Source organism: Anopheles nili, chromosome 3, assembly GCF_943737925.1.
Source record: "Anopheles nili chromosome 3, idAnoNiliSN_F5_01, whole genome shotgun sequence".
Taxonomy (NCBI): Eukaryota; Metazoa; Arthropoda; class Insecta; order Diptera; family Culicidae; genus Anopheles; species Anopheles nili.
Window position 1 is genome coordinate 13401678 of NC_071292.1, and position 20256 is coordinate 13421933.

The 20256-nt window shown below is 45.0% G+C and overlaps 1 protein-coding gene across 1 annotated transcript; it reads left to right on the top strand.

The window, feature by feature from the left end:
* Positions 1–1000: 1000 nt before the first annotated feature.
* LOC128726072 (serine-rich adhesin for platelets) lies at positions 1001–9329 on the top strand. The gene is made up of 5 exons (XM_053819854.1): positions 1001–1116; positions 1209–1306; positions 1403–1677; positions 1922–3496; positions 6879–9329. Exons 1-5 carry the CDS (start codon positions 1114–1116, stop codon positions 8843–8845), a joined length of 3918 nt encoding a protein of 1305 aa, XP_053675829.1. The 5' UTR covers positions 1001–1113; the 3' UTR covers positions 8846–9329.
* Positions 9330–20256: the final 10927 nt, after the last annotated feature.

Below are 20256 nucleotides of genomic sequence, written 5' to 3' on the forward strand. Positions count from 1 at the left end.
GAAGAAATTCAAGCAACTCATTGCCGCCACACCAAACCCATCAATTTGCTGGTCTTGATTTCGTGCATATCTTGTTCGAAAACACATTTATTTGAAGAGAAAAAATTTACAAAAATATACCTTTGTTCCCGTCCAGTGGCTTCGCTTTGTCGTCAAATGCAAAGCCGTCCGTAAGACGCGCGTATCGTTGGAATTCATGCCAACGGTAAATTTGCAATCTGCCTGCATATGGATTTCAAATATACGTAGCCAGGTGCGAGGCAAGGTATTTCGTAATCGTTAATTGAAAACTGTACGGGCTTAGGTGCCACGCGTCACATTACTACAATGACGAAGTGAAATTGGACGGTCGGTGGCGAGCAAGTTCCAGTTATGATGCTAAGTGTCGCATCTGGTTGAAAAGTGAAAGTTAGTCCTGCTTAATGGCTTTGTATAGCAGGCTAAAAACAAATGCGGTCGAGGTCGATGGATGTGGAAATTACGCATCAACTCGTTCGGTGGTAACTCAGCACATGCACAGTTAGCGCTAGCCCCAAGCGGTAGCGCTAGCTGGACGTCTTTTCGGCTTGTGAGTGCCGCATGTCATGTGAGCGCCCTCTACATGCGAGTCCGGCTCCCTTCAGGAACGGAACATTGATAAGTGCAACACTTGGCGGCGCTGCTGTTCTGTCTGATCGTTAGCCATTTGTGATGTATTCGCGCCGCCTTGCTCGGCAGTGGCGTGGTATCATTTAATCAAATTCAAATGTTGAAGGAATAACAATCATAAACATTATTTCGCTAGTGTTAGCAAGCTCGCGTAAGAACCGGAGACACCCAAGTGATGTTTACTGCGAACGTACAAAAGTGTGCTAATAAGTTCGTTTTTCACATTTTACTGTAGCAATAGATTCGTGTGATGGACAAAACTGGATCAGTCATATGAAATACGTAGTGGCCGAAACCATTTACTCTACATGGAAAACGTGGAATACAAATGTCGGTAGGCGACATAGAAGAAATATAAACAAAACATATTTGTATATATGAACAAACGTTTTTATTTCGTTTGGCTGAGACTTAGTTGTGTATATTGAAGAGTGGAATTGATTGATCGTTCGAACGCATTTCAAAATGGTGAGTGTAAAATTTTTGTTAGAAGACGTGTCTTCTACCTGTAAAATTCATTTTAAAAGTGATGAATTTCAATTTGCCTATGTTTTCTGTAGCCTCGAATTGATCCTATGAAATTGTTGGTGTGCCTGAGTGTGCTGCTTGCACCGAATGGAGGCATACGAAACGCTGGAGAAGTTAGGCGACTAGCAAAGTAAGTAGTAGAAATCTAATCAGGTCCAAGGAAAGCAGACTGAAATCCCTCGGATTACGTTATCGATGCTTGTTTCTCTCCCCTTTTCCTTTGCAGTTTAATGGCAAAATTTTCCAAAAAGCTCGTTTCCAAATGCATTTATATTCAAATACTTAAGTGCACGGAAACCGAACTGCTAGGACAATTCATGCAAACTGGCGGATGGTCATTGGTGCACATGTGGCTAGTCGACGGAATTGCTTCCAAGAACTGGCCTCTTATTCAAGAGCTCCTAGAATTGTTGCTCTGCTGCCCGGTGGATGTGGAACGACTAAAAATTAACAGCACACCAAGGCTGGTAAAATCTTTATCAACCGACAGTGCTCAAGAACGTAAGTATCAATAGCCGCGTTTAATTCAGTAATTTGACACACATTTTGGAAAATAATCTCTAACCATGCTTATTATGTAAAACCCACTGAAGTGGGAGTCCGCATTTCGGTAGCTTTTTTGATCGATCCGCGGTATCTAACTGACATGCAATATTTAATCGTAGTTCACTGTTGCGTTTCGATAGAAACAAGTTGTTAATACAGTTTGTTTTCGTTTTGTCTTCTGTTCGTTGTATTGACACAGGTGTACGCGTTCTTGCCTCCAAGCTGGTAGAACAATGGTTATCTATCGTGAAGGCACCGAAACAGCTGTCTCCATTGATGCCATCTAATCAGTCTGAAATGCAGGCAACCAGCAATATAGCAGGGCTTACGAATTCGGCCGATGGAAAGCTTCTGAGCTCGGGGGATCACAATGTATCAGCGCTTGGGTCATTGGGGGAACAAGAGGGGTTTAGCAATGGGATGGAGGATAATCATAATCAACAAAACGGTTATATCGCGCAAAATGGGAGTAAAACCATGGATGGGATGCAACAAACAGAAGTTGCCGATATCGTGGATGGTAGCAAAAAATCATTCCACTCGATTGGCGACGAGCAGCATCAACTGTCCCCTGTTACACACAAGAAAACTTCTTTAGTGTTGAAAATAACAACCAAGAATGGGAAGCAGGTTGTGGCCAAGGTAGTTAAATCCCCATCCAAGAGAAAGAGTAAACGTGATCCACTCGATCTGAACGAACCGGACGATGCCGAAGAATACGAAGATGATTATGACGACGATGACGATGACGAGGACCAAGAGGAGGTACTTGTGAATATTGAATCTGATAAGCCGTCCAGCGAATCTGCGTCCATCGAAACTTCCGAAGATAAGAATTACGACGGTAAAGACATGAAAAAGCTAGACGTACAAAACGGTGCAGAGAGTAGTAAAGAAAGAAACAGTACGTCGACAAAGGACAAAGATCGGCATCACCATTCTCACCGGGAACGGGAGAAAGATCGGAAGGGCAGTATCAGTAGTAGTAGTCGGTCATCTACTTCCAAGTCGTCTAGTAGCAGCAGCAGCAGCAGCAAACATAAATCGTCAAGTAGTAATAATAGTAGCAATAGCAAGAGCAGCAGCTCGAGCTCTAGTCGCAGCAAGGATCGCCATGGTAGTAGTAGTAGCAGCAGCAAACACAAAAGCTCTTCGTCATCTTCTTCCTCATCTAAGTCAAGTAGCTCGAAGAGCACCAGCAGTAGTTCCGATAAGCACCGAGATCATAAATCAAGTCATTCGAGTAGTGGCAGTAAGGATTCAAAAAATCTATCGCTATCATCTTCATCGAATGGTAGCGATAAAAATTCCAAACTGTCTAGGAAAAGCTCGAAAGAAGACGGTGGTGCTTCAAACGACAGTGGTTCGGAAACGGGAAGTATTTCCAGTAACAGATCTGGGAAATCTACGTCCGCTACCACCATTCCAAGCAAGAAAGCTTCGATTTCGATCGAAGTTCGCAATCCTGAGAATCGCCCAAAAACAGTCAAAACGTACAATTCCCAGTTTCGATCGCACGGACTTATCGAAGAAGCACCTCCTCCTCCGTCACGAAAGGGTTTGAAAAAACCTTCATCGTCGTCGTCTACGTCACCTGGAGCACCTACCTCAAATGGTCCTGCCATTGGATCCACAGCAACCGGTACGGTAAAACGAAGCTCGCCAATGTCTACGGGACGAGACACTACCGCAGGGTCACCGATTGACAAAAAGCCGAAAGAAGATTTTCCAGAGCGACCAGGATCTATCAAGCTTATTCCGCCGAAACGTCAACGTAAGTGCAAATCTAAATTGACCCCAATAACCCTGGTGTCCTTTTTTGCTTTCGCTCTACTTCCAGCTCATAGCGCTGCGTGTGGTGGTTGAGAAGGGAGCGAATCGTCGGAGTGTGTGGCGGCTTGTTGAAACTATTAACAAGCAGTTAGCAAACATGACTGTCCCTGATGTGTGCTTGTGATGGATGGTACTGCTGTTAAAATCTTCCTCGCGGTCGTCGGCGCATTATCGTTACCGATCTATTCTAGTTGTCTTTTTGAGTCTCTAAGAGTGAGTTAAACATAAATGTAACGTCGGCGATTGTCGCGAATGGCTGGGATTGGTGGATGGTTTGACGAAACCGTTTGGCAGCAGTGGGACCTTGTTCTCAACAAGTCATACAAGTCAACCACGGCCCGATAACGCATGCGTCCGACTACCACCCTCCTTCCCACACGTGTTCCAGCAAGCCACAAACGACAAAATAATTCAAAAATCTTCTGTCCGCAAGCGGAGTTTATTTACAGGTTTATAAAGCGTTTTACATTTTGTTTGTCTGATTTGTTTTTACCCCGTCGTCTTGGTACAACAACAAAAAATACAGTTGAAATGTTCTCTCTCTCTTTTGTCTTTCCTGCGAAGTGATTCGAACTGGCTGGAACATGAATTAGCCAATGACGAGTTTGCTCGTAGGAGAGGAGAAGAGAAATGAAACCGATAAAAACCCCTTCCAACCGAAATGAGATAATTTTAATTTGGCTTTTCTATAGTACCATTTCTAACAGTACGATTGAAAAAATTATAGTTGTCTTCGAAAAAGAAAATGCAGCGCCAGCTCATATTTATTTTGGTACTATCCACTCAATTCAATTGAACAAAACGATTTAAGTTTCGTAGAGCATTTTATTTTGTACGGTTCTTCAGTTTTACAATTCCTAACATGACCCGAATCGCAGGGTTTTTATTTTCCATATCCAAGTGGCGTATTTGTATCCATATATTGTCTCGATTTTATTTGTCTTGCGTCATTCCACCTATGATTTCTTTTTTTAGTGTCTCAAAAAAATCTTGTGCTTGCAACTAAATTCGTTTTAAATCATGTCAATAAAATTCTTATTTTGTACTAGCTATCTCTTACTCTAGCAAGTGAGATCGATGCTATATCCTATCCCAATTTATTGACATTTACGAACATCAAAATACACATGTATAGCGGGAAAAAAGTATAATAAATTTCACTTAATTAGTCGAATAAAAGATTCTTTATTGTAACACAGAAATCAATACCATTGCCATTCCCGCGTGTAACGCAGAAAAGTTGAGGCGTTGCTGGGTCTAATGCCTAATTCGATATGTTCAGCTAAATGTATATTCCGTCATGGATTGCTTTGGCACAGAGCTTGACAAAAACCAGGAGGTTAACTTTGATGGCTAGATGTAAATATACCAATTCTTTTGCTGGTTCGTATTGATATAAGCCGGGATTCGAACCCAATGAACGCGAGTATCCTGATCCGTTAAATATTATTCAAGGTAGAACATACCATGGGAGTTCTCCAGTTCAAGTTACATTAGCGTTTTGAGATTGAATCAGAAAATCAAGAATATGGACCCGCGTGTCGTATTTTTTCTTATTTCCCCTTTTCGTGTAAACGTGGTTAGTAGGATAACAAAATTTCGCAGTAATACAAGCGCTCAAAATGTCGTTTGCATTCCTCGACATATTGTATACACATATGCAAAATACATATCTATCGATATTGTGACGAGTGAATAAAGCTTTAGATCATGCCATCGCTTTTGCAAGAACATTTAAAATGATGCGACGGCCGTGTAGAGAGGAAATGGCCATTTCCGCTTAATTCACGTATATTGCTACACTGATTCAGTCGCAGTGTCTTAGGACAGGAAAAGTTAACTGCATACGTGCAGACGTATATCTGTCGTCCGAATTTGGGCGCTTGTGCAGTACCATTAGTGAGAGACCGGTTAAGTTTTTTAAATAGACGCCGATAATCGCGCGTGCTCAGTTGGTACCCGATTTGAACGTTGAGCATCTTTGATATGCATATGTTCTTCTGCCAAGATTGTTGAGGCGGAGACAACGTTAATCTCCTTTTCCTGCCGGCTTAGTATAACCTAGCCCTTTCTTGGTGTGATTAAGAGGATAGGTATTTTTTATATGGCCTCTGCTTGTCGGGGGCTTATTATACAATGCTCGTTTCATAACAATGCTTCACCTTCCGAAGGCGTCCATTTTTGAAGGTCACGGTTGCTGAATATGGCGCATGCTTCAAAAGTTACTACATCGACTGGAACAGAGTTTTTTGTCAAGCGAATGCACATATTGCATTTGCGTGCGATAATTATATCCGCTTTAGAACACTGCTTAACTTATGCGCCTGTGAGAGAAAAAGAAGACATGGTAGACAAAAACAAAGATTATGGCTGTGAAGAAAGTTGGCGCAATTTTTTGTGAACCACGTGTTCGCAACAGTACACCATAGCTGGGCCATACAATTTGCAAATATGTTTGAATCGACAAATGCCTTTAAAAGTACTTGTGCAGGTTGTACTATTATACGACGTGTGCGTCAAAACATAATAGTAATTGAATAATTTATGTAAAATCCTTTATTCCGTTTATCGTTTAATCAATCAGTCAAGTCAGTTATTTTTTAATATGAGAGAAGTGTAGAAACAAAATTTAATAAGGAAACAAGAAATTTAAAGAAGAATAGCTAAGCCATCCACGTGTTTGGCCCTTGTAACGAATTCATTCTTCGTGCAAATGGAAACACCGAAAACGTGGAAGCTGATAGGGATCATTTAAAATTCATTTCGCTTGTGCTCCAAAGTCGTCTACCGTTTCTCATTTTGTATTGCATTCCAAGTAGCGTGAGTGGATCCCTCCGTTTGCTTGTTTCAATGAATTTACATATTTAACTATGGCAGAAATATTTTTAACCAAGCATGATTTGTACGATGTTTTATGGAACACAGCGTTTGAATTAGCACGTGGCACGTTGGCACGTGGCGTCGTATACGTTAGCGATAAATGTTATTTCAATTCGTTTATTGTGAAGATGTTTGTGCACAACACTGAAAGGCAAATTGATTAACTGAGCTAAACAGACAAATGCATTAGCACTTAGTGCGCGTTCTCACTGACCAAATCGAGGATTTCTTTGCAGCCACTCGACGTTCGTTCCCAGTTTCCAGCACCACACGTCGGCCATATATAGCAGCACCACACGTCCAACGTATACAAATATACATCATCAATTAAAATGTAGAAGCACCCCTAATATTTCACTCAATAAAATAGTTCCACCTGCAGCAGTGAGAGTTAAAATTACCAAGACTGACTATCTTTCCTTTGGTTGCATTTCTAATTCCAGATGCCTTGGTCGAGTCGGACATGTTCATGGATGCGCTGTCTGCAACGCTGCGCAAGGACGTAAAGAAGCGCAAACGGCGAACGAGTGGATCAGAGAACACCTCCACCGTCGTCGCTAAACCGGGTGAAGTTGGCAGCAGCAGCAAACCGGATGGAAACCCCACGAAGGCGACCGATACGGAAAGTTCAACGGCGACAACGACGGCACCGTCGACAAAAGCGGCGAGCGAGGAACCGGTGACAGATGTGACACCCGCTGCAACCACACCTACCTCACCGAAGGTGCCCACGATCGCACCGATGTCCTTCTATCGGGACACACTTGCGGAGGATGATGATAAGGGAGGCGAGTCGGCGACGACGGATGTCGATGACGATAAGAAGGTACAAACAGAGGAAGAAAAGGGTGTTACTGAGGAAAAGAAAGCGATATCGGACGATAAGGAAGGCGATGATGAAGATGACGATGAGGGGCCAGTTTTGAAAAAATCAAAGCGAATCAAACGCAAACTCAACGATGATGACGAGGAAGAGAACGCGGAGGATGGCGTTGGTGTTGGGGATAAGAAAGTTAAAAAGGATCCCACCGAGGGTGCGGCAGACAGCGAAGACGATAAGACTGAGCTGATGGACGCGGTGATGAACGACGTAGAGAAGAAGATAGCAGCAGAAGCCGAGGAAAGCGAGGATAACTCGGCCAAGGGTGACGATGAGGTACCGACGGGGAAGAAACCACCGGGTCCGGGTTGTGGCCCCGATGGGCCACCAGGGGTGCTGGTTATCCACCGACGGAAAGGACCGAAAAAACAGTTGCGTTGGAGGGCAGCAGAGGACCTTGAGGAGGTGCGCTATTTCGAGCTGGACGTAACGGAACGATGCAACGTGACGAAGTCGTTCACGGACATGAAGCAAATGGAGCGCGTGGACGAGCGCCAGAAATTCATGCTGTCGCGAAAGGTCGCCTCGGAGGATATCATGGTTGAGCGGACCATATGGCGGCCACTGGTGGTGGTCGACAACGTACCACTGTCGCCGGATGGCAACCAGAGTTTGGAGAGAAATGTGCAGCGGCAGCGCGAACGCGGCTGTCTGCAAGCGCTTTACTTCAACAAGCACATGATCCCGGACTCGCCGGTCGAACCGGAACCGGCCGACATCTACCAAACCGCCGATCCGGTACACATTCCGCTCGAGGACGTCACGGGCAATCCGGACTCGGTGAACGACTTCACCAGCGTGCCGTGGCCGGATCCGAAATCGACACCACCGCACGAATCGGCCGCCTTTAATTCGCCCTTCTTTCCCACCGATCTGCCTGCGGGCGCGGGCTTTGGTCCTGGTGGCTTTCCGCCACCGTTTGCGCCCGGTGCGGCGGCCACGATCGGCCCAGGACCGTGGAATTTGGGTCCACCGACGGCAGGTGGACCCGGCCCTCGGCCCGGTGTCCTAGCACCAGGGATGTTTCCACTTAATCAACCCCCGCCGGGCATGGGTGGGCCCCCGCTTGGCGCCCCTGGTGGTGGGGGTGGAAGCCCTAATATATTGAACCTGCCATTGAACATTCCACCGAACATGCCACCACCGGGAATGTTTCCGGGTGCGACAAACTTCAACGCGCCTCCACCGGAGATTGGTCTCTTGGCGGGCGGACCCGATGCCGGTGGCCGTCGAGGACCGGGTGATTTTCGCAACGGTCCACCACCCAACCAGCAGTGGGTTAGCAATAATCGTCCGTTCGGTGGGGGCGGCAACAATACATCTCGCGGAGGTTTCGGCAACCGTGGCAGTGGAAGCGGAGGCGGCGGTAACTGGAATAATCGCAATAACGCCGGTGGTAATCGGAACGGAGGTGGCGTAGACCGCGGTCGGATAGGCGAAGAAGGCCGCGGCAACTACCGGGGACACTGGGTTCAGAACAATAATCGAGGCCATAACAATAATCGGGGCGGAGGTGGCCGGAAGTGGTAGCATAGGATGGCAGAGAGTTGGCATGGACTGGACGAAGCCGAGCCAATGGAGGTTGATGAGGCGGCAATCGACAGGATGGACATGTCCTGAAAAGTGGGTGTGTTACGGCTGGAGCCGATCCTATTCGAATCGATCTCGTACGTCCGTAGTTGTATCATAGATGTTGTTTTAGAATGATTTCATCTGTCGATGGTTAACTTGTTTTACGGAATTAGCTTTAGTTGGATTGGTAGCAATTTTGCTCGCAATATTTCACAAAATTCAAAGGTCTAACGATACTGGAGTAGAATAAACTGATGTACATATATTAGAGCAAGAATGTGTAGGATTGCGTAGACGCAACAATGCGTTTGTAGTTTGAGGTCCAGAAATAGCGGTGCTTTCAAAGCAGAGCATTTATAGCAATTGTGTAAAATAATTATGGGGATTTTATTTGCCTTATGCCAATCAGCTGCTCGGTAGCGGAACGAAATTCTTTTTAACGTTCTCCTTGATTCTTTTTGAAGTAATTTTACCAAGAGAATCTAATAAATTGGTTAAAGTTTTATGTAAATCTACTTACAATCAGAAATATAATATAAGAACTTATAGTGTAACCATATGCATCGATTGCAAAAGATGTTTTGATTATTTTTTTTATTCCTATATGATTTATTATTCAGTGGATTCAAATGATATTGCAATGAAGCAGATAACGATATATGAACAAGTTAGGTGTTGTAAGTGACCTATTTCACAAACCCGCTATTGATCAGGCATAATTATTTCTAAAAAAACTAAAATGTATCGCAATTGTACATACATGCTTAAAGATATAAGTACTATCAATAAATAGCAATAATTTCAATATTTTGAGTGATAAATAGTAGATATTGGATAAGTAAAGGCACGATATTTGTAATATAATCTACATCATAGCAGGATGCAGAAAAAAATCATATCGGAATTATGCTACAATAGTGTTTTCGTTTAGAAATATAACATACATGTGTCGGCGGCAAATCCATTGTAAGCAGTTAGATTAGGTTCATCTATTACGCAGTGTGAAAAATACGCATCAACAGTTTTCAAAATATTGGGTTGAAGTCGAAAATGATCTTTTACACATACATTTTTGTGATGTATCATAGAAACAATTTTAAAAAATGTTGCCCTATTTAAGTTTTAGTTAAGCAATTTCAATTCAAAGCTTTCAAGTTGAAAAAATCTCTGTTTGAAAGTAAACAGAAGAAAACCGATAAGACTAAGGATACTATATTGGATAATGTCAAATTAATTTATCTATTTTGTAACTTAGTGGATTTTTAACATTTGATAATCATTGAGAGCGATGAAATACCTGTTCTGATTGCCATTGCTCCCAAAATATGTAATTGATTTAAAAAAAAGTTGCGTTATTCAATTTGCTTGAACAATTACTTTGAATGTCATAAAACCTTTTTGCTTTCGTGTTAATCGCATAATCAAGGAAATATTAATGTTCTGCCTTTTTAACGGCAACGATACTGAAAGTAGTAATATTTAAAAATGCAGTTGCCGTTGCATTTGACGTTTCAGTTGATGTCAGTCTGGTTTGGTGAGCGCAATTGACCAGAACGAATGAATTATAGTTCTTAAATGCATGATGTTGATGCATTTTAGACATTTTAATTGAAGTATTTATTTCTCATAATTTAGTTGATAAGAAAGGCAAAATACGAAACAGTTTATCAATATAGTTCTCATGTTTCAAATGTTGGGTTTTGTTGACCCATATTTTTTTTTCTTTTATTTACGATATTTGTAAACAAAACTATGATACTGATACAATATATAAATCGCATTGTTCAAACCTTTCATACGACTTATCGGAACTTTTTATCGTTTTATCATTGCATTAAACAGGATAATTATAATTTCTGTGCACCACCTTCGGGAATGTCCATCGATTAGACCTTCATGTCCATAGGGTATGTCATTGTTATCCACCACACTGCTACGAACATTTTGACGTTTCATTGCGATGAAGCCACCAAAACAAAACCCTTGACAAACGTTAGATATTCTTTCATTCAAAATTACCTTCCAAAGCGGTCGCACGTTTTCCGCGTCGGTTCCGTCGAGTGCTACGTTTCTTCTGCTGCGCATTCATTTCCACCGAAATCAGCAAGTAGGTTTTGTGAATATCAATGCATCATGCTAAAACGCAAGCTAGCAGTTGCGTGAAGTGACGGTGGGCACACTTGCCAGTAAAATTAACAGTGTCGAAGCAGCTGCGAAGTAATGCAGCGAAAGTGTCGCGGGCTACTCTGGTAGAACAGTGTCTAGCTTGGGGTAAGCGGCTATACAGCTGCCACGATTTTTGTTGCGAAGCAGTTAGTTCACTTTTGGAGTTTTTGGGCTTACAAATCAGCTTGGATTGTGATTTCAACGGAATCCAAGGAGCCCTCGGTTGCGATTGCTGCTCGCGTGCACTTGTGCTTATGTTTCTAGCTCCCTGGTTAACCATTTCTGGCTCTCTGGTAGCCATTCTTGAGTGAATTTGTGAGTGAAAATCAACAGCTGACCGGACCGTCGTTCAGTATATGACCTCATAGCAAAGCAACAAGCCCGTCAAGATGCAGAACTAACGAATTCCCGATGGGTGGTAATTAAAGAAACCACAGCAAAGGTGAGTGAAACTGGGATGTCCAGTGTATCAGTTTACGGGTTGTGCTTTTTCACTTGCGCGAATCATGCCCACCAACCTCCTTTCATCGTAAAGCATCGATGAGCGGGCGAGTTTCTGCGCGTCGGTTGTGTGGTATTGTTTTTGTTTTCGAAGCCAAGAAAGTTTTCCGCCCCGCGCGAACGCGGAGTGACACAGAAAGAAAGCATGCATGAAGCTGGTCGGTGTAGGGAAAAGCCCCCGCCGATAGGGGGAAAAAGCTGCTGTTCGTTACACGATGTGGTGGCGATCGCGAAACCGCGGATAAATCTCTTTCACCCTGACAGTGGGAGAGAGCAAACACAGCCTGCTTGGCCCATCATGTGTGCGCACACACACACATACAACCCAGCAGTTCACGAGAACAGCAGTCCCGTAGGGCGCGAGCAGCCCTAGATGCGCTGGAAGAAATCGGGACAATCGAAGGAACCGGTTCTTTGGTCCCCAGCGCTCCAAAGGAAACCCGATGTGATCGACCCACGGATAAACTCAACCAAAGCGGTGACGGTGCGTAAATTCGTGTTGTACTCGCTCGCCCCTGTGGTGGGAGCATTTATTGTGTAAGCCGTCTCGCTCTATTCATTGTCACTTTAGTTTGGTCGAACGAGGGGATACACAGGAATCATAACTCCATTGTGCGTGAACAAACTGCCCCAAAGTGGCTTACCATGGTGGCGTGTGTTTGTGCTGCGTTGCTGGAGCGAGCATAGAGGGTGCCTGCGTGTATGTGCCCGCGCCTAGGTTAAGGGAAAGGATGGAGAACTAGCAACGGGAGAGAGAGAGACATGCTAGAAACATAACACATAACAAAAAAAACGGTACGTTTGAATCAGGTTTGCTGGGGCGAATGTGCATGATTCACACAAATTGGCCGCGACACACGGTTCAGGCCCCAACGCGAGCCAGCCCAGCCTGTTCAGCTGCTGGACGTGACGTGCGAGCGAAAGAGACAGCAGGTAGAGTGTACCGAGAGCGAGCGAGAGCGTACGATGTCGATTGGCTGCTGGGGTAGCGTTCTCTCTCGCTTGCTCAAGGTGTCTATTCTCGTTAGTGCACTTTCCAGCGCTTTTCTGCTTCTCTTTCGGTCTCTCGCACTTCCGCTCGTGTTTAATGCTCGCTCTCTCTCTGTCTCTCTTACATGCACGTTCACTCTTGTGGGGAGAACGCAGCCAAGTACTTCTCGCGATGTTGTTGGCCCATTCCATGCAATGACGAGGTCCGCCAAGCCGCGATCGCGTGTTTTCTTTCTTAGGGATGCTTTTTGGTGCGTTTTTCTTCGGCGGGTGCACGCGCGTGTGTTTGTTGCGGTGTAGTTTTTTTTTGAGGCGACGTGTGGTTTCTGTTTTTTACCCTTTCCTGCTTGGCAGGAGGATTCTTTCTTTTATGAGCAAGGGCGGCGTGATCAACATCGACAAAAAAAGGGGCCTATGCGATCAGCCTGCAAAGTGCCCAGTGTGTGGTGTTTCTTTGCTTCTTTTTTGTGGACCACCTCTTGCGTGCCAGAAGACTAGATTCCTTCAGGCGTTCCAAGGTGGCCAAACGTTCCCTGCCCACGATTGATGCGTGTCAGGCCCCTAGACGTCACGGAATCGAGCCCTCAGAGGTCAGTTCATGCGGCAAAGGAGGTTTTCTACAGCAACAACCCCCCTTAAGTGTGAGTGTGTTGGTTTGGGCTGGATCGTCGCGTACTTTCGCCCACGGTCAGCGAACGAAGAAACCGCCTGTCTGGCAAGCGGGATGATCGTCCTACTATTGTTTGTGGAAAACTTCATGCGCTGGAGAGTATTAAAGCAGAAAAAAAGACGTTACATTGTCTCATTAAAACAAATACCCGCTAGCACAGTAGTTATTTCTGAATGAAGGGTTTTTTGTTGCTGTAAAATCACTGGACGGCGCCCTGAAAACCGTTCGCAAACACAGCCGCAATGTGGTTTTTACACGAGATTACACTTTTATCTCGCAGCTGATATTCGAACGTCCATTGCCAAGAGGCTTGTTTGCGCGTCCGTCTCAGTATAAGTTGCAGGCAGCGAGTTCGTGCGCTAGTCGCAACCACCAACCATTTGTTTATCGCTCGTGTACAACAGAAAACAAATAAACACACTTCGGAAACGAAATGGAATGAGATGGCACAGACCATCGCGACCGATAGAACCTGATTTGTGTAGCGAAGTGTTTCTCCAGACGGGGCGCGATAAACATGCCTGCTTGCCGGTTTGAAGGCGCTCTTACAAAGCGCTCAAACAAAGATGGAAAATATAACGAGTGATAATAATGCACGCCGAGGAGCGCTTTTCCTCCGCACGACCCTATTGTTGTGCAAACGTCATAAGCCGTATTACAAAACGGCAATCCTATTCGCCAAAAGAAGGCGATATACAAGGCGCTCTATTAAGTAAACGTCTAATCGCGGTTTGGCCATGACGTGCCGCTTCTGACCGGCTGGGGGTTCTTTTATTCTCTCCATTCATCTCTCTCTCTTTCACTCTCCGGGGCGTCATTGAAGTTTCCACTAATTGGAAGCACGACCAGCGATCAATTATTTCGTCCACTTATCCGCTGTCGAATTTTTAATAGCTCCCGAGACGGCTTGGAACAGGAAAAACTGATTAGAGAATGACGGGAGAAAAGTGGCTGGAAAGGCCCACTCGATCAGTTTCCGGTTCCCCTCCCCCCCAAAAAACACCCCCGCACAACGGTCGTCTTAGTTCTGAAGGTTGTTTAGGCATAAAAACTTCAACACCGTGGCGCCCAAACAGCTCGTCTGCTGTGTGGTTAAAGAGAGAACGAGAGCGATAAATGTAGAAAGAGAGAGAGAGAGAGAGAGAGAGAGAATGGGAGGAATTGTTGGTGGTTGCATTTTTAGTGCATCCTCCGATAGGAGGGTGTGGATTCCTCGTGGAACCGGGATTTTCCCCCACGAGCGCCGATCGTGTTCATTCATGAGTCTGATCAGCAGTCAAACAGAACGTAACGGAGCGATCATTAAGTTTCTCTTCTAGAGCTATTTTGTTAATAAAAATAGTAACTACAAATATTTCTCGTTAGCGAGCGTTTTGGAAAATTTCGTTGATATTGATTCAAACGTCCCATGAAGCTGAGTTTTTACCTCTGAGTTTTTACCTATTTTAATAAATTATCTTTACATGTTCGTATGGATTATATTAGTTTGATTTGCAGTAGAAAACTTAAAATAAAATGCGATATTATACACGCAAATATTCGTTTGAATTTACTATTAAATAATTGAGTTATAAAATAGTCATGCAGTTTAACTTTATTCTGTTACCGATAAAAATGGTTTGCAGTGTCATTGGCTCATGGTAGCGTTATTGTATAACCTCGAACGAGTTTCTTTTCCAGCTTCTTTGTGACGATTTGTTCAGCATCAAGGGTCAATATGCGCAACGAAAGCCAAACAAACGCTAATGGAACCGTGGTTCGATTTGCTTTTTTATTGTTTTTACTACTAAAAGGCGCTCTCTCGCGGGTTCGCCCGGCGTCGGTCGGGTGCTTTTGTTTTGTCACCAAATTGCCACCAACCTGGGCCCTTTAGAATCACCGACTTGAAAAGGACAAAGCTTGAAGCTTGGGGATCTACAAAAACCACCGCCGCCCTGAGGATGGATGCATCGAATGAAGCGGATGGGTTTTGTTTTCTTTAATTAAGTCAGTCGCGTTTCAATGCCGCCAAATTGGAGCAGAAGTGATCTGAGGCAGCGTGCACAGTGCCGTTTATTTTTAGGTGCGGTTTTTTTTTCTACCCTTTCCATTCTCCCTTCTGGACAATTCACGCGACTGAGTCGGAAATGATGAAGCGCCCCTTCTCCGTTATAATTGGTAGAGGGCTTTCCTCCCGGCAAACTGTTCCTAGAGAACGATCTGGAAGGGAACCGAGGTTTGGAAGGAGTTGGGGAAGAGGTGTGCCGGTAGAAACGGAACCGATAATCACAACAATTATACGAACCAGCGGCAACACGACCAATTATCGTGGGTCGAATTATATTTGCAGGAAAAGTGACCACCGGCCGTAACGCAATGGGGGGTGATGTTAAGTCGAGCATCTTTGTGCTTGGCATTTTTATCATATATTTTTTAGTTTTTTTATTCAATTTTTATGCTTAATATGCAAATGATCAGCAAAATTCTCTTCACATGCAATGCCGTACCTACTGAACGTTTGCGTGAGCCAAAAGAGAGGGAAAATGAAAATGCATCAAATTGTGAGCTATAATTCTGGTTGATAGTTTTCCTGGGACAAAAGAGCCATTTCGGTGACGACTGAGGAGCTTAATCCTTGAGCGATTTTACCGGGCAAAGCAGAACGTCCCTTTAGGTCATATTCCGTTTGACCCAAAAATGCCACTTTCGCGGATTTTAATGCAACTGCCAAATTCCAGCGCTGGCAAGTTCGTTTGTGACGCGCCCCATAGGACGCGCAATTCGGCATGAAATGGCATGTACGGCCTCCACCCAATTAGTCATGACCTGGGGAAAGGAAATGGGGTTTTAAAATCGATGGATTTTCCTCGGTGCTCTTTTTCCTCTCTCTCCCTCTTACTCACAAGCGTAAACTTGTTGAGCGTTTTCTTTCGTCACCGGCACTAGTGTTTCTACATCGTTTTGTTAGGTAGTATTTTTTGTGTTTTTCCAGTCACCCGCTGGTGGAGCATATTCGCTGTTGTCGAAATGGAAAGCAATATTGCTTCGTTGGGGAAGAAAAACATGGTCAGAGAGTCAGGTGTGAGCGAGAGAATGAACGAGAAAAATATGGATTGTGGCAGATTTCCAACTGTGAACGCGAGAACCAAATCACCGTTTTACGGAAAATTTTGCTTCGCTTTCCTACCAGCAGCCACTACAACCCCAAGCCTGTAGATCTGGGGAGGGTTTTCGGTGGGAAAGCCTCCGGGTAGTGGTTGTGCAGTTAGAAAATGGTGTGGCGGTTGCGTCTAACCACCGGCGGCTGGCTGTTAGTTGGTGGTATTTAATTATTTATTCCAGATCGTGACGATGGAACCGTCCGGGTTTGTACCGTGGCAGCGAGCCGAGGCCCTTAAAGATTTCGTAATCGGGCTGCTATTATTGTGCGGTACAGTTTAAGGCCAAACTGCGGTTGAGATGCACTTTTGCGTCGGAATGCTTCGCTTCCAGTCCCACAGTGGCGCGCAGTGTGTTGTCTTTTGCACTTGGGTGGAAGTGTAAATGGGCTTTTTGTTTTTATACACGTTAATCGATTAGCCACACGCTCCAGTGCGATCGTAAATTGAAACAAACTGAATGCCGTGTTAGGGGGGTGAGTTATTTATTGGGTAACTGTGTACTGTTTGTGTCCAAATCTCACTGCGATGTGAAAATGCAATCGAAGCGGCGAAGGAAACGTATCGCTTCTTTGTTCAAACCTCCCACAAAGCGCTCCCGAGCACTAATCCAAGCACAGGGGGAGGTATTGAAGAAATGAAATATTGGTCTCATCTCATCGTAACCCCATTTTTCTTGATAGATATACGATCCACCCTGCCCCCTGGTCAGCCAGCGATTGCACCGGTCGATTTATGTTATTGGCATATTTGCCGTCTCGGAAGCAACCGAGCATTAATTCGGTCGGGGATGGGTTTCGGTGTCGAAGAATTTGTCCCACTAAGCGATAAAGACGGCTACGGGCATGTCCTTGCGGTCGAGGCTCCCATTTATTTCTTCGAGTGTTTGGATAAGGTTGTTTGTCATACGTAGATATGTTTTTTTTACTCTCTCTCCCCAACAGCCTAGTGGAGCTGCTTGGAAAGGCACCTCACAAGGTCTGACCATCTCGAAAAAGTAGCTTGGAGAGCTTCTAATCCTGGTGGAGGTGAATGGCGAACGAACGACCGAATTCGATAATAGCAATCATGTGCCCTTCGGGTAGGCTTCTTTCAGCTTTTCTTCGCCAAACCCGTGGGGTCGTAGGTCATCGTCTCCGGTGTGTCCTTACCGTGCGGTGTTAAGGACACACCGGGGATGGGCTTCTTCGCGCTTGGAGACGATATATTTTGTCTCTCGTCTCTTGTGCGCGGATCTGTTGATAAGCTGACATTTTGGGAGGTTTTTTTTTTCTTTGGCATCACTTTGGCATCGAAAAATCATTAAAGAAGAAACCCATTTCTTGCTTTTCGTCTTACTGCGCTCGGCTAAAGTGTGGTTGTGTTGCTTCTCCGAGCGCCAGAAAGGTGAAGCATACGACGGTGGGAAAAAAAGGTATAAACCAGCTAAACGATTAACGAACTCTGATGGTCAGTAACACAAAAAAGTAGAAACCTCGACTCTTAATCTTAATCCAGTCGCCAGCCTGTACGTGGAGAAGAGGGGAGGGGGGGGGGTGGACAGGGGATTGGACGTGGGGCGGTAAATAAAATTATAACCTTACGGAAGGTTCGCTCGCAGATTCGGCCGTCCCAAACCGAGATGGTGACCGCCAGCAAACAAAGAGCAGCAGCATCCCCCCATCCTTATTGTGGTGAAACGCACAAGGACACAGACCCGTTTCGGTGTGTCTGTGCGCACTGCAAGAATGTGGGTGTGTGTGGTTGTGTGTAGGTGGTTTCACCATCTGGGGAAACTTGATACGATGGGATGAAGGGAGTTTAAATTTTGTATTTTTTACCCACACCACCCCACCGAGACGTGTTTGTGTGGGTTGAGTGCACGGTGGAGCATCATTGTCCCTTCCCGTCCCTTGGAACCACCGTCCTAGGACGGAGGAGGACGTTGAGAACGAAAGTTCGCTGACTTTGTCCTTTTGCCTTGTGTCGACGGATGGTGCGCCTTTCTGTGTGTTCGTCGACCCTGTCGATGGATGTGTATGTAATGCCCCTCGTTTGCCCGCTCTTTTGGATTTTCCATGCTTTTTCTCTCTCTCTCTGTCTCATGCTCGCACATCCCTGTGATTAACAACCCCTCTCCTGCCACAGCCATGTCCTTTTTAATGTACCCACCAGCTGCGCTGCTCTTCCACGTTGAACCAGCCCTTTTGCGAAGGCTCCCCGGTTTTTCCTTCTCTCGCGCGTTTCACTGTTGCTGCTAATGGATGCGCTTGTGTTTGCTGCACGGTTTTATGTTTTGGGAGCTATACGAAGCGAGAAAGCAAATGCTTTTCATACTCTCGGCGCTCGGTATGTTGTTTCCTTTCTCCTCGAAAAGCAAAATATCCTGTGCCTACGGATGAACCCCCCCCCAAACGTGCTTTAAAATCAATGCTGTCAATCGTTGTCCAAACCATACACGCTCGATAAAAGCGGGCAGCAAGTGTTTGGGTTGTAGCGTTCGAGAGCACGTTAGCATCGTCCTTTGTACTGTCGAGGATTTGCAACCAACTAAAGTTAGGTAGAATTTTCAATTCATGCGCTAACGTTGCTACAATTTTTGGAGCATGAAAGGTCAAGGATTTAAAATTCATTAAAGTTATTACAATTTATCTTGTTTGAAAAAATGTCATGTTTCCAGAAACAAATGTATTAATATAATTAAATAGTCAATATTGTTTAGTCGTTGAATACAGTCAAATCGATATAATTTACAAACATAATGGCTAACTTATCGTTACATCGCTGCGTGGTGGTTAATTGGAAGAGCATATTCAATCCTTAATTGAAAAAAGCTCTCAATAGCTCTCAAGTCCACCGTTTGAAGACGCCGCATTTCGCAATGGTTGCGACCTTGCGTGTTGCTGCAGAATGCATTCCCAAATGACCATTGAAAGGCGGACGTGGTTGCGAACGTTGCAAACCTTTGGCCACCCCTTTCTTGCTAGCGGGTACGCTGTCAAATGCAAGCGCGGTGTGCATCATCCGCAACCGGAAGCAACCATGCATTCAGTGATGTATAGCTCCGGCGCATTATCATTCCTTGCCTGGCTGCCATCGCCATCTGCCCCTTTGGCTCGCGAAATGAATTTAGAAATTAAATTGAATACCAACCGGGGTTCGACCCGCACCGCACGGTTGCGACAATTTAATTAACGGCCATTTCGTGAGCTCCCAACACTTTGACCGCGTGTTGCATCGGGCCGTGTTCGAATGCGCATCGAGCTGTGTGCATCAAGGATATGCACAAAATGCCCTTCGGTGTAGGCTACATGTGACGGTGTGTATTTAATAGTGAACCACTCGCACTCGCAGGGTTTGGATTTTCATTTACACCTAGAAGCGCACTATTTATCTGGATGCGCCACTAAAAGGGGCCTCGTCGTGCACTATGGCCACTATGCTGGCAAATGATTAAATATTGGAATACTTTCCCACGCAAGAACTAGGTGGGTGTTATATTATATTGTTGCTGAGTTGTTTGTTTATTGGCTTTAGCTGAAGTATGGAGCTTAAAATTGGTTGCGTTGCAATATGGCATGGACATTGTCATGAAACCGGCCTTTCTCGCTCTTTCATTCATCGTTCGCAGGACACTGGAAATGCATTCGGCTCGAGTGCAGTACAAAACGGGGGGAGGCAATTGTGTACCATGCGTTCGGAATGGCAATCACGAATCCTTGGAAACGCAGCCTTCCTGCCCACATCCTCCCAGCTGTGCTAAGGGGGCTGAGCGATCCTAAAAGGATTTATTTATAACGCAACTCCCCCCCAAGTGATGGAAGTGGTGCAAGTGCTCTTTCCCATTAATGCGCTTTTAAACACCGCGTGCGGTGGTCGGCAGAGTCCTTTTAAATCCTAATGCATCGACTCCATGGAATCGATGG

Bases quoted from the DNA above. Each gene is read 5' to 3' on its own strand.
- LOC128726072 (XM_053819854.1), top strand. The intron at 1,678-1,921 runs GTAAGTATCAAT...GTATTGACACAG, and splicing joins AACCGACAGTGCTCAAGAAC to GTGTACGCGTTCTTGCCTCC. The intron at 3,497-6,878 runs GTAAGTGCAAAT...TTCTAATTCCAG, and splicing joins TATTCCGCCGAAACGTCAAC to ATGCCTTGGTCGAGTCGGAC.